At 35.5% G+C, this 14,024-nt stretch overlaps 1 protein-coding gene across 2 annotated transcripts in view; it reads right to left on the bottom strand.

Annotated features, from left to right (window-relative positions):
• TOP2B (DNA topoisomerase II beta) overlaps positions 1-14,024 on the bottom strand; it is a 65,363-nt gene that overhangs the window by 22,718 nt on the left and 28,621 nt on the right. For both annotated transcript variants that reach the window (XM_042903064.1, XM_042903063.1), the window contains exons 9-20: positions 13,399-13,500; positions 13,176-13,313; positions 11,398-11,536; positions 10,896-11,053; positions 10,520-10,645; positions 4,939-5,049; positions 4,752-4,857; positions 3,134-3,243; positions 2,696-2,788; positions 2,490-2,604; positions 571-692; positions 223-371 (exon numbers count right to left, since the gene is read on the bottom strand). In XM_042903064.1, coding sequence (XP_042758998.1) covers positions 223-371; positions 571-692; positions 2,490-2,604; positions 2,696-2,788; positions 3,134-3,243; positions 4,752-4,857; positions 4,939-5,049; positions 10,520-10,645; positions 10,896-11,053; positions 11,398-11,536; positions 13,176-13,313; positions 13,399-13,500 — 1,469 coding nt within the window. The remainder of the gene's footprint in view (positions 1-222; positions 372-570; positions 693-2,489; positions 2,605-2,695; positions 2,789-3,133; positions 3,244-4,751; positions 4,858-4,938; positions 5,050-10,519; positions 10,646-10,895; positions 11,054-11,397; positions 11,537-13,175; positions 13,314-13,398; positions 13,501-14,024) is intronic.

Raw genomic sequence — 14,024 nt, forward strand, 5'->3', positions numbered from 1 at the left:
ATCAGAAAACATCCTTACATTAATTAGGACTGGTTTCACCAATAACTCCCAAACACTGAGATCAAAAAAACTTCATTCTATTTGCAGTCAAATAATTTGGAACATTCACCCTCACTACAGTACCCAATCATTTCCATATTACAATTCTGTTAAACATTTTAGTTCCAATAGAAACTTCAAATAGAACTTTACACCACTGTATCAGCAAAAGCAAACTGTTACCTTAACATTGTGAAAATATAACGGGGGCTTGCAGCATCTTTGCCACCATGAAGCCGAGTTCCAAACTGACCAATTGGCTGAAGCAAGTTAATGTTGTTACTTCCCACAAAGTTCTGAGCCAAATTCACAATAGTCATCATCAATGCTTGCTACAACACAGAAACAGAATATGACGTTAATATCCTAAACTTTGCATACATATTCCCTAATTGTTATTAAAGTCCAAATTCTTGATTCTCTTACACATTTCCAAAGAATTTACAAAAGAAAAAATACTTTATTATGCTTAATTATCATTCTTCATGCCAGTAAGTATAGTTCTCAGTTGATTCCAATCTTAATGCTTACTTCTCCATGATGATAAGCAGACATCTCAGCAACAGATCCAGCCAACTGGGCAACTTTTACTTCACGTTTATCATTCCTCTTGAAACAGGTAAATAAAACTTTACGTTGGCCTGGTTTAAAGCCTATTTTTAAAAAGAGCAATGCCTCTTTTAAAAATATTACTTGAGATATCGTTGCAATGTTTCTTTTAATGACAACAATGCTCCATATATTCAAGAGAAAAAAGCAAGGTAACAGTTTCCTTTTGAAAAATAACAAATTGTTACCTGAGATTTTCTAACAAACTAAGTACATAGTAACATGATTTTACACCATCTCAGTCTATTCCAAAAGTGAAGTACCATGTAAAAGCCCACCTGCTGGTGGTCTTAAAGAACCGCTCAGTGGTACCAAATTCCTTTCACAGGAGTTGCCAAACATCCATACACCCAAATGTCAGTTGTAACTAAAGTAGCAACAAACCATCAATGATCTTGACAAGTATATTATTAGAGTATCCCAAATCAGAAACCCTTATAAAGAAGAGACGTGTTATGGCAGTTAAGAATGCAGGCTTTAGAATCCCACTAATCTGTATACTCTCCTCAACTTGTCCGTTTACCATTTGACTTTTTGCAAATTACTAAACCAGTAAGTCTCAGTGTCCTCATCAGTGTAACAGAAATAATTACCTTCCTAACAGGGTGATCATAAGGATTACATGAGATAATGCAAGCAAAGTATTCTGCTTCCTTATCATTCTTCTTGCTCTAGATCAGTGAGCACAGTAATAAGCTTTTCAGTATAGGCTAGCTATCATCATCATTGTGGGCCCAGAGCAGGTAGAAACAAGAGGATGACAAAATATGGCCACTTTCCTTGAGAATTTTATAATCTAACTGAGGAGGCAAAATTGACACAAGTAAAATAACAGGCACACAATATTGGAATAAAAGTTTAGGCATCTGAAACCAATTTAGACTGCAGTTGTTAGAGAAGACTTCACAGAAGGGATGTAACTTAAAACTGAATTACATGGATGGGTAAAACCATCTGCTATTAGCTGAAAACCCAAGGAACACAAAGATCAACTTGCTAAAAGTTATAAAATGAAAATTAAATGTTTCTAGATAGAAGACAAAAATCTGCTCTAACTACTGGGTGCCAGTTTCTAAAGATTTTTTGGCATAAGTTTTTGGGTACTGAGGTATAAAGGTGTTTTTAAAATTTAGTCTCAGGGGGTGCCTGGGTGGCTCAGTAGGTTAAGTGTCTAACTCTTGACTTCAGCTCTGGTCATGATCTCATGGTCGTGACACTGAGCCCCACATCAGGCTCTACGCTGACAGCACAGAGCCTGCTTGGGATTCTCCCCTCCTCTCTCTCAAAATAAATAAAGAAGCATTTTTTTTTTAACGTTTATTCATTTTTGAGACAGAGAGAGACACAGCATGAATGGGGGAGGGTCAGAGAGAAGGAGACACAGAATCTGAAACAGGCTCCAGGCTCCGAGCTGTCAGCATGGAGCCTGATGCAGGGCTCGAACTCACAGCCTGACAGATCATGACCTGAGCCGAAGTCAGACACCCAACCGACTGAGCCACCCAGGCGCCCCAAGAAGCATTTTTTAAAATTAGTCTCAGTTAAATATTTTAGAATTTATCAAAATCTGATTTTACTTTTTATTTTTAAAAGTCCGCAATCAACTTGAGTTAAAACTTTCAAAACTTTGCCCTAATTTTCCTAAAAAACTTTTTAAAAAGAGTTTAAAAGATTCTAAAGAATCAAGGACTATAAAAGATTTCAGTACTACCAAAAGATCTCAAAAACAAATTCAGATTTTTAAAATTCATTATAAGAATGGCTTAGAATACATGATATTAAGAATATACTCAATAACTACATACAAAAGTGAGAAAGATTTTCAAACAAAAGCTACTTACCATCAACAAGAGATGGTATAGATCTTTCATTGTCTGAGTTTGAGAAGAGAATCAATTCTTTGTTGATGAAATCATTGTAAGTCAAATGCTTTGTTGCTGTACCATACAAAAATTGCTAAGAAAAAAGTTACACAGCAACACAGTCATTAGTCCTGCATGACTTTTAGTCTCTTTCTTCCCCCAGACCACCACTCTTTATGACTAACCTCTGGTAAGCCATGTAACCTACGCTGTCTCCGATCTTCCATAAAATTTGTTAACCATTCTTTTCTGTCATCAATCTTCTTCTTACTGAATGCCTGAAAGATTCCAGGTAACAATTCAAAATATTAAAGATTAAATGAATTTCATTATACCATTAAAATTTATAATGGCAAATAACTAATTATTAATTGCTCAGAAATTAAGGGTTTTTTTTAAATATGCTTCTGTCCAAGATATACTTGAACAGAAGTCTTTCAATTAAAGAACTCTGAAAGCACAGCATAATTTGTGTGAGACTGGGCTGAAGAAACACTAAGATTAACTAGTTTGGGCATTCCAGTTCAAAAGAGACTTATCACAGAAAACCAAGACTAGAAAGAAAGGTATGGCAGGTAGAGAGATGGATATTAGGAAAAAAATGTTTTAATTAACTTGATTACCAAGGTAATGGCAGCATCATCTTCAGGGCCAGCATATCTAAACAAGATACGGTGCCTTTCCATATCAGCAAAATATTCTTTTGCTTCTTTAGCTGTGCTGGTACCCAAACCTGCACAATTTAAAAAATAAAGTTGAAAATAATCCAGACAGAGAACAAATACCGTATGATCTCATTCATATGTAGAATCTAAAAAAGTTGAACTCACAGAAAGAGAACAAAATGGTATTTGCCAGGGGCTGGGGAGAGGGGCATATGGGGAAAGTTCAATCAAAGAATACAAACTTTTTGTTATCAGGTGAATAAATTCTCGGGATTTAATGTATAGCATGGTGCCTATACTTAATAATACTGTATTGTATACTTGAAAATTACTGAGAGAATAATCTTAAATGTTCCCTCTATAAACAGAAAAAATTAACTATGTGAGGTAATAGATACATTGACTGTGGTAATCATTTTCCAATATATATATCAAGTCATCATGTTGTACATTTTAAATATGTATAATTTTGTCAATTATTCTTCAATAAAGCTAAAAAAATTTACATGAATTGTGAACATTAACAGTTGTTTAAAACTATTAGGTTAAAAGCTGATAGATCAAGCTAGCAACACCTATAGCAATGGGTCAATCTTAACAAAGAAAACTCAGATATTACAGGCCTCTTGACATAAATATACAAAGTTACCTATTAAATGTTTTTGCCACATAAATCTAATCCAAATCTATATAAAGCCTCTGATTTAACTACCAATTTTTTAAACAGAAAATAAGGGACAAAGGAACATACTATATATTTAATGAAATTACAGTGATAATCATCAAAATTCAGAATGCAGAAAATTATGCAGGACAAACAATCCGACCTTTTGAACAAATGAACTGCAAGGAAAAAAAAATGAAAGAGAAGCAATAAATTAAGAGTTAACAGATTTATCAAACCAAATGCAACCTGTGGCCCTTGATTGGATCCTAACTCAAAAATAATTTTTTTAATAATTAGGAGAATTTTAACACCAACTGAATATGTAAGGTTATTAAAGAAAGGTATGATAATGAAATTAGGGACATTTTTAAAACATTCTTTTAGAGATACATACTAAAATATTATGGAGGGGCGCCTGGGTGGCTCAGTCGGTTAAGCATCTGACTCTTGGTTTCGGCTCAGGTCATGATCTCACGGTTCGTGAGTTCAAGCCCCACATCGGGCTCTGCTCTGACAGCATTGAGCGTGCCTGGGATTCTCTCCCTCCCTCCCTCACTCTCTCTGCCCCTCCTCTGCTCTCTCTCTCAAAATAAACTTAAAAAAATTTTTAAAAATAAATGAATAAAGTATTATGGAAATAATAGAACGTCTGGAAGTTATTTCAAATTAATGGGAAGGTGAGAAGAGTTTTGATAAACAGGATTGGCAATGAGATGGTGACTGTTAAAGTGCATGGGAAGCCCATCATACCACCCTCTCTACTTCTACAAAATTTTCCAAAATAATTCTTTTAAAATCAGCAACAGCTATTTTTGTAGTCTAAAACATATTTTCAAATTATTTTATAATGATCTCAAAACATATTTATGTCAGTAGTAACATCACAAATAAGTATTTTAAAATACAAACCTTTGTAGTACTTTATTTTCCAGGCTTTCTGGTTTTCTATATGTTTTTTCCACTCGTCAAATTCAGGAATACTATAGAAGGAAAGTTCCTGCTTATTTTTGCTAGCCTTAAATTAATAAAATAAAAAAATTAGTTTTCTGCTATTCTTTAAGACAACAGTATAAAAATATATTAATGTAAATAGTACCTTTACAATAGGAGTAATGAACTCTTCAAGAAAACCATGCTTCAAAAGTGATGGCCAATTGTGATGGATGAAATTAATAAGCAGGCCTTTTATGTGAGAACCATCTTGATCCTAAATAAATGTTAGTACAGAGTGCTATAATAATTTTATGAAATAAAATTACTTATATAACCAAATTTTAAAAGGTATGAATGCAACACAGGTAAAATTCCATTCAAATTTGGGAACTACATTTTATAAAACAGTAAAAATTATCCTTTAGATCATCACAGTAAATATTTTCTTAAAATTCAAATAATGAATATGGCTAGTTATACATTAAATCTTCTTGTCATTACAAAATATACTACCGTTACATGTTTTATATAGATTTGGGGGGTGGTAATTATTCTTAAGTGTTTTATTTTTTTTGCAATTCCCATCACCTACTTTCCCCTCCCTCCCACCCCCCATCAACCCTCAGTTTATTCTCAGTTTTTTAAGAGTCTCTTATGGTTTGCCTCCTTCACTCTCTGTAACTTTTTTTTCCCCTTCTCCTCCCCCATGGTCTTCTGTGAAGTTTCTCAAGATCCACATAGGAGTGAAAATATATGGTATCTGTCTTTCTCTGTACGATTTATTTCACTTAGCATAACACTCTCCAGTTCCATCCATGTTGCTACAAAAGGCCATATTTCATTCTTTCTCATTGCCAAGTAGTATTCCATTGTATATATAAACCACAACTTCTTTATCCATTCATCAACTGATGGACATTTAGGCTCTTCCCATAATTTGGCTATTGTTGAAAGTGCCGCTTATAAACATTGGGGTACAAGTGCCTCTATGCATCAGCACTCCTGTATCTTATATAGATTTCACTAAAATAATGATTTAAGGATGGAAATACATAAAACGTAGTAACCCACGGAGTACAGGTATTCATAAGTATTCTCTTGATATAAAAACAGCCAAATTTTTGCTTAAAACTATACAGCAACTTTTTCAGTGGAAGATTTTCTCTACAAATGTTTTTAATTACAGTACCTGAGACATGCAGTTGGATGCATATGAAATTCTTCCTTTTCAATTTTCTGGTTCATTCCTAATTATTGCCATTTTACTATTCGAGTCCTACTTTTTACACATCCCAAATTATATCATCATATACAAATACTAACCAATATCCTAAGTGGTTAAGATGGCAGAGTAGTAGGGGGATCCTATGGTTATCTCTCCCTCGAACACAGATAAATATCAAATCATTCTAAACACCCAAGAAATCAATCTGAGGACTGAGAAAACAAACTGCACAACTAAAGGGAGAAAAGAGTCCACATCATGGAAGGTAGGAGGTGCAGAGAAAAGAATCGCGGGTGCTGCAGAGGGGAGGAAGCCCTGATCATGGAGAGAGGAGCAGGGTAGGGTGAGAGAAAGAGAAAGAGCATGCATGCACAGGAGAGAGAGAGCTCAAGCGAGCGAGAGCTCGTGAGCACACAGCACATGGGGCTGCACAAGAAAAAGCACTTCCCCAAAACCACTGACTGAGAAAATGAGAGAGGCTGATAATCACAAGTTTTTACAAGCAACAGAGCCCAAAGTCTGAATTTCTAGAAATCTGTGCTTTCTCCAGGGTGGAGCCTGGCAGACACAGCGGTACTGCTGTGGAGAAGTCGGGAGCGAACAGCGTAGTCTGTGGATCCTCTGGATTGCACTGGGAGAGACAGTTCCTCTTCTTGGAGTGCATTTGGGAGAGGAGGCACTGCCTCTCAGAGGACAAGAGTCGGCAGGTGCCACTGAGCTGCCCTGTTCATTAGCACAGGAGCAGAGTAACCTGCTGAGGGCAGCTAACCTGGATGCTGGTGCTAACAGAGAGGTCCTTTTGTCCCCACCCATCAGCACTGATGAAATTCAGTGAGGAGCTTGAGATGTCTACACCAAGCTCCGCCCCTCTGTGCTCTGCAGGTACTTTTTCACTAGGGCAGTGTGCCTGAGAGTCAGGGAAGCAGCACAGTGGGCCCCTCCCCTAGGAGACCAGCACACCACCACCACCACCCCCCACACTGCACACACCAAGTCTACTGACCATAGAGTGCTGCAAAGCTTCAGCTCTAAGGGAAATAGGATCTAGCTTGTTTTAACAAATAGACCAAAACACAGTTAAAATTCGCCACACACGGGACAAGGTCCAAACAGTTCCCACTGCAGGCAAGGAGAAACTCTGCAGCCGATTGACCTAAGGGAAAGAACAGCCAAAACACAACAGCCAAGTGCATACAGCATACATCAGAAACACTTCCTGAAGCACCAGGCCCTGGACAATATATGAGTTCTTCTTAAAATAGCCATTACTCTCAGGGTCAGGAATCATAACAGGTTTTCCTAACACACAGAAGACAGAGACCTAGACAAAATGCCAAGACAAAGGAATTCATCCCAAAAGAAAGAAGGGATGGGGCCAGGGAATAATCAAAACAAATATAAGTAAGATGCCTGAAGCAGAATTTAAAACAATCGTAAGGATACCAGCTGGGCTTGAGAAAAGCATAGAAGACACCAAGGAGTCCCTTATCACAAAGATAAAAGACCTAAAAACTAGTCGATCTGAAATTAAAAATGCTATAGCCAAGATTCAAAACTGACTGGATATAATGATCACAAGGATGGAAGTAGCACAGAAATGAATAGGTGATATAAAAAATAAAATTATGGAAAATAATGAATCTGAAAAAGAAAAGGGAAAGAAAAATACTGGATTATGAATGTAAACTTAGGGAACTCAGCAACTCCATAAAGAGTAATAACATTCACATCACAGCAGTTCCAGAAGAAGAGAAGGGAAATGGAGCAGAAGGTTTATTTGAGCAAATTATAGGTGAAAAGTTCCCTAATCTGGGGAAAGAAACAGACATCCAAATCCAGGAGGCACAGAGAACTCCCATGAAAATCAACAAAAGCAGGCCAATACCAAAACATATCATGGTAAAATTTGCAAAATACAGAAGAGATAAAGAAAGAATCCTGAAATCGGCAAGGGAAAAGAAATCCCTAACCTACAAGGGAAGACAAATAAGGTTAGCAGCAGATGTCTCCACCAGAAACTTGGCAGGCCAGAAGGGAGTGGCATGAGATATTCAACGTGCTGAATGGGAAAAATACTCAGCCAAGAATACTTTATCCAGCAAGGCTGTTATTCAGAATAGAAGGAGAGATAAAGAGTCTCCTAAGCAAAAATTAGAGTTTGCGACCACTAAACCAACCCTGCAAGAAATATTAAAGGGGACTCTGAGTGGGAAAGAAAGACCAAAAGAAACAAAAACTACAAAGGAACAGGGAAAATCTCCAGAAACAACAACTTTATAGGTAATACAATAGCACTAACTTCATACTGATCAATAATCACCCTGAATGTAAATAGACTAAATGCTCCAATCAAAGGAAACAGGGTGTCAGAATGGATAAAAAACAAGACCCCATCTACATGCTGCCTATAAGAGACTCATTTTGGAACCAAGACACTTCCAGACTCAAAGTATGGGGATGGAGAACAATCTATCATGCTAATGGACGTCAAAAGAAAGCTGGAGTAGCCATACTTATATCAGACAAACTAGATTTTAAACCAAAGACTAACAAGAGATGAAAAAGAGCACTATATAATAATAAAGGGATCTATCCAACAGGAAGATCTAACAACTGTAAATATTTATACCCCCAACTTGGAGCACCCCAATATATAAATCAATTAACAACATACATAAAGAAACTCATTGATAACAATACAATAATACTAGAGGATGTTAGCCCCCTACTTACAGCAAAGGACAAAGAAAATCAACAAGGCAACAACGGCTTTGAATGACACACCTGACTGGATGGACATAACAGATATATTCAGAACATGTCATCCTAAAGCAGAATACACGTTCTTTTTGAGTGCACACGTAACATTCTCCAGAAGAGATCACACACTAGGTAACAAATCAGGTCTCAACCAGTACAAAAAGATTGAGATCATACCATGATTATTTTCAGACCACAACTCTATGAAACTTGAAGTCAACCACAAGAAAAAATTGGAAAGACCACAAATACATGGGGGTTAAAGAACATCCTATTCAAATATGAATGGATTAACCAGGACTTTAAAGAAGAAATAAAAGAACACATGGAAACAAAAGAAGATGAAAACACGACAGTGTTTAGAATGCAGCAAAACCGGTCCTAAGAAGGAAGTATATAGCAATATAGAATATGTAGCAATACAGGCCTAACTCGAGAAACAAAAAAAGTCTCAAATACACAAACTAACCTCATACCTAAAAGAGCTAGAAAAGGAAAAGCAAGTGAAGCCTAAAGCCAGCAGAAGGGAAATAATAAAGCTTTGAACAGAAATAAATGACATAGAAACAAATACATGAAAAGAGGCTCAACATCACTGTTCATCAGGGAAACACAAATCAAAACCACAATGAGATACCACCTCACACCTGTGATAACAGCTAAAAGTAACAGCACGGTAAACAACAGATGTTGGTGAGGATGCAGAGAAAGGGGAACCCTCTTACACTGTTGGTGGGAATGCACACTGGTACAGCCACTCTGGAAAACAGTATGGAGGTTCGTTAAAAATAGAACTAGCCAATGACCCAGCAATTGCACTACTAGGTATTTATCCAAAGGATGTAAAAATAGTGATATGAAGGGGAATATGCATCCTGAAGTTTAAAACAGCATTATCAACAATAGCCAAGTTATGGAAAGAGGTCAAATGTCCATCCACTGATGAATGGATAAAGAAGATGTGGGGTGTGTGTATACGCACGCACGCGCGCGCGCACACACACACACACACACACACACACACACACACACACACAACGGAATATTACTCAGCCATCCAAAAGAATGAAATCTTGCCATTTGCAACAATGTGGATGGAGCTAGAGTGTATTATCCTAAGCAAAATAAGTCAGAGAAAGACAAATACCATATGATTTCACTCATATGCGGAATATAAGAAACAAAACAGACAAACATAGTGGAAGGGAAATAAAAAATAGAGGGAGGCAAACCATAAGAAACTCTCAACTGTAGAGAACAGACTGAGGCTTGCTGGAGGGAAGTTGGACGGGGGATGGGCATTAAGGAGGGCACCCGCTAGGATGAGCACTGCATATCATATGTGAGTGATGAATCACTAAATTCTACTCCTGAAACCAACACTACAATATATGTTAACTAGAATTTAAATAAAATCTTGAAAAAATTACTGTATTGATTAATCTTTCTTGCTTATAAATCTCACCATTTCCACTCAACTTTCAGGTAGGCTTCCACCCCATAATACTACTACAATGTATTCTACTCTTCTCATACTTAGTGCATTTAAAAACATTTTTAAAATAACCAAAAACACTTTCCAAATAAATCAGAAATGTAAAATATGTTTCACACAAGCAGTACCATTAAATGTTTTCTCCCCCCTTTGACGTACAATCGTTTTCACTTTTACTTTCTTGAAGTAAGTCTCATGAAACAAATATCAAAAGGGCATTCAAAAAGATGTACGTTTTAAATATGTGGCAACCTTTAAACCAACCTGATCAGTCATAATCATAATCTTCCCATAGCGTAAAGTTTTCAGAGATTCTGCATCATCGTAACTTTTCTTGTATTGTAGACCAACTATTTTGATAATATTGTTTATTTCTGCATTTTCCATGATCTGTGCAAAAAGAAAAAGAATTCAGAGTATGTTAAAAGTGTTGAAGGCCGCCAAACTGGCCCAGTCACTAGAGCATGTGACTCTTGATCTTAGGGTTCTAAGTTTGTAGAGATTACAAAATCTTTTTTTTAAAAAAGTGTTGAAATATATAAAAAGTGAGTCTGAATTTACATTTAAAAATTCAGCAATTTTAATAAAGTATTAAGATATCATATATATGTGGAGATATATGCAAGAAAGAGAGAGATACCTGTTTATGGGAAGCTTCTCGGACGTTAAGAATTTTTCCCCTAAGTGGAAAGACTCCGTATCTGTCTCGCCCGATCACACCTAATCCAGACACAGCCAGCGATTTGGCAGAGTCTCCCTCTGTTAGTATCAATGTACACTCCAGGGAATGTTTGCCACCTGAGAGGTATTAAAAACGACATATACTCCAAACTCCTCAATTTTACCAGTGAGAAAAATGAAGCCAGAAAAATTCATAATCACAGTGATGACAGTAAGACTGTAAGAGTAACATGATACAATAGTAGACTTTAAATACTAATAGTACAGTTAAAATATTAAGAATATTTTATTATTGAATTCCTATCTTGAGGAAATTGATGTGATGCATGTGACGATTTTAATGAAGTAAAATTATATTCTGAACATAAAATCATATAGTCTAACTACATGTGGAAAATGAATACTTTCTATAATTGGATAAAAATTTAAATCAAAATCTTGAAAAAAAATATGAACCTTACCAGCATCATTAGCATCATCCAGCTTGGGAATACCTTTGATTTTACTATACTTTACTGATGAACACTTCTTGTTCAGCTGAGTCTGAGCCTTAAATTTCACCCAGTTCAGAATACTTTCTACAATGCCACAGTTAGAGGCCTAAAAACAAAGAACAAGCCAGAAGTTCATACACTTAGCTAAAATTAATGTAATACTTGGAATCTGTGCAGTTATATGGCCTAATGATAATAATGATACATACTAGCAAATTTTACTCTAACTCAGTAAAGCTAACTCAGGCAGCTATATACAATAGCCTATTGTACAGAAACAAAAACATGAATAAAGAACTTTCCTAAATATGAAAAAAACTCTATTATAATAAACTCCATGAGAAATACACACAGCTTTTGATACAAGTTAATTTTGTTAAATTAACAAGTAAAACCTGATCCACCATAAATTTAGTACCTGGGAAATTCTATACACTGACATTTCTCATATCCTTCAAAAATAGAAATCTTGAATTCACTATGACAAAAACTATTAATACGTAGGAAACATTAGATGAATTCAAGAACTCATGAATAGTCCTTATGCTTTAAACAAGTATGGCAACAGGACTCCAACATTATATATTGTGTGTCACCACGCAGGGAGTCAACGTGTGACGAGATGTTAACACAAAAAGAAAAAAGTGAAGAATCTCCAAGTTGGAGGTATTTATTTTTCATTATCCTAAAAAGTTTGTTTCAGGTGTATGAAATAGATTTCTGGAATGTCTGAGATATGGACTATGTTGCCAAATCTAAACTTAATCCTCTCAAAATGAAAAAATCTAAAATCTAAAATCAAATCACTTCATCATGAATGTCATAAGGGCAGAAATTTGCAGAAGCATTAATACAGGGTCCTTTGTATTCAGAATTCATTATTAGATCCAAAAGTACTATTTCTATAGACTTTACGCTAGAACCTGAAAAACAATTGTTGTTTTTGTTTGTGAGAGCCTACCTTTGAATTTCCCATACCAGAATGTGATACGTTATTTCTATGGCAATTACACGGCACTCCCCAACCAAACTATAAACTTCAAAAGAGGAGGGGCTGTGATTTATTCATCTTTATATTCCTAGTGCAAATATATTTAAAGGTACTTCACACATGCTTCTTTAATATATATTTACTGATGGTACTGCCGAACAAAGGAAGTGAAATAAATCTTGCCAATATACAACAGATTTTGAGAAATTATTAACAGCTACAAGGATCAGTTAAAAATCTAACATTATTTATTTGTACTCTCACCTAGTTTCAGAAAGTTAAGCAGTCTAAATATGTACAAAGTAAAATCAAATTATAAAATATGTAGAATATGGTAAATTTTATATTATGCATAGGTTACCACAATTTTTTTAAAAAAAACTATATAAAGGTAAAAATCAGTAGATGAAATTAAAAGGAGTAGAAAAGATGAAAGCAGAAGTCCTATAAGGACCTATCTACATTTGTCAGAGGAAAATCTGGCTGGATAATGACCAATAAAAAGCTAAAACACAATTAGTTACAGGATTCCCTTATTTTATTCTTGGCAAAACAATCCAATGTTTTACAAAGTCTACAAAACAAAGTCTATCCTTAGTAGTTTTCAGAATTAAGCCATTAGTTTGCAGTATAAGTGCCTATGCCCACAGTTAGTGTAAGAGAGAAACTAACCTCAAGTAGAATAAATAAATCAAGAAAACTAAATCAACTTTCAATAAAAACACACTGAAAAAATAATACAAATTTTACTCACTGCTTTAAAAAATTTTTCTGACAGTTGGCATTTGGACCCAAAACTTTTGGGCTGCAGAGTCATGTTTTCTTTCGTCTGAGAATCAAAAGTTGGATTTTCGATAAGGCAATTAATAAAAACCCATATATGGTTTTTTACCTGTTGGAAACATACCCAAAAAAGGTCAACATCAGAACTGGTATTATTTAACAATTCAACAGACTATATACAAAGCATTACTTACTTGAAAAGGTTTTACTGATACCCCAGCTTTGTTCTTTTTCTTAACTACTTCAATCAGTTTACCAACAACTTGATCTACTACATAATCCACATGACGTCCACCCTAAAAAGGAACAAAAAAACAGAATCCAAAATCATCTATAGTTAGGGTAACAAAATACTTACATATTCATTATGTTCTCAAATCAGCACTTAATCTTTACAACTTTGTGGAATTAGTATTACAAACCCAATTATTCAGAGGCATAGGATAAATCTCAGAATTACAGAGTGGGGATTTAAAAAATAAGGTATTTTTGGCTATAGGGCCAATTAACCAACTGCATAAAGCTATACACAAAGTAAAATCAATCGAATAAAAAAACATGGAAGTGAGAATGAATACTGGCATGACAGTGGTAACAGCACTCACAAGATTTAAAATTTAGGGACTGTGACAGCCATTGCCAGTTGTCTATCCAATGCCTGTTCTCCCCTTTATTGAAAGAACTAAATTGGCTTTTACCTGGCAACATGTCCAATTGAAAATATTAACCAATCTAGGGGCACCTGGGTGGCTCAGTCAGTTAAGTGTCCGATTTCAGCTCAAGTTATGATCTCACGGCCCATGGGTTTGAGCCCCGCGTC

This window comes from Panthera leo, chromosome C2 (genome assembly GCF_018350215.1).
Source record: "Panthera leo isolate Ple1 chromosome C2, P.leo_Ple1_pat1.1, whole genome shotgun sequence".
NCBI lineage: Eukaryota > Metazoa > Chordata > Mammalia > Carnivora > Felidae > Panthera > Panthera leo.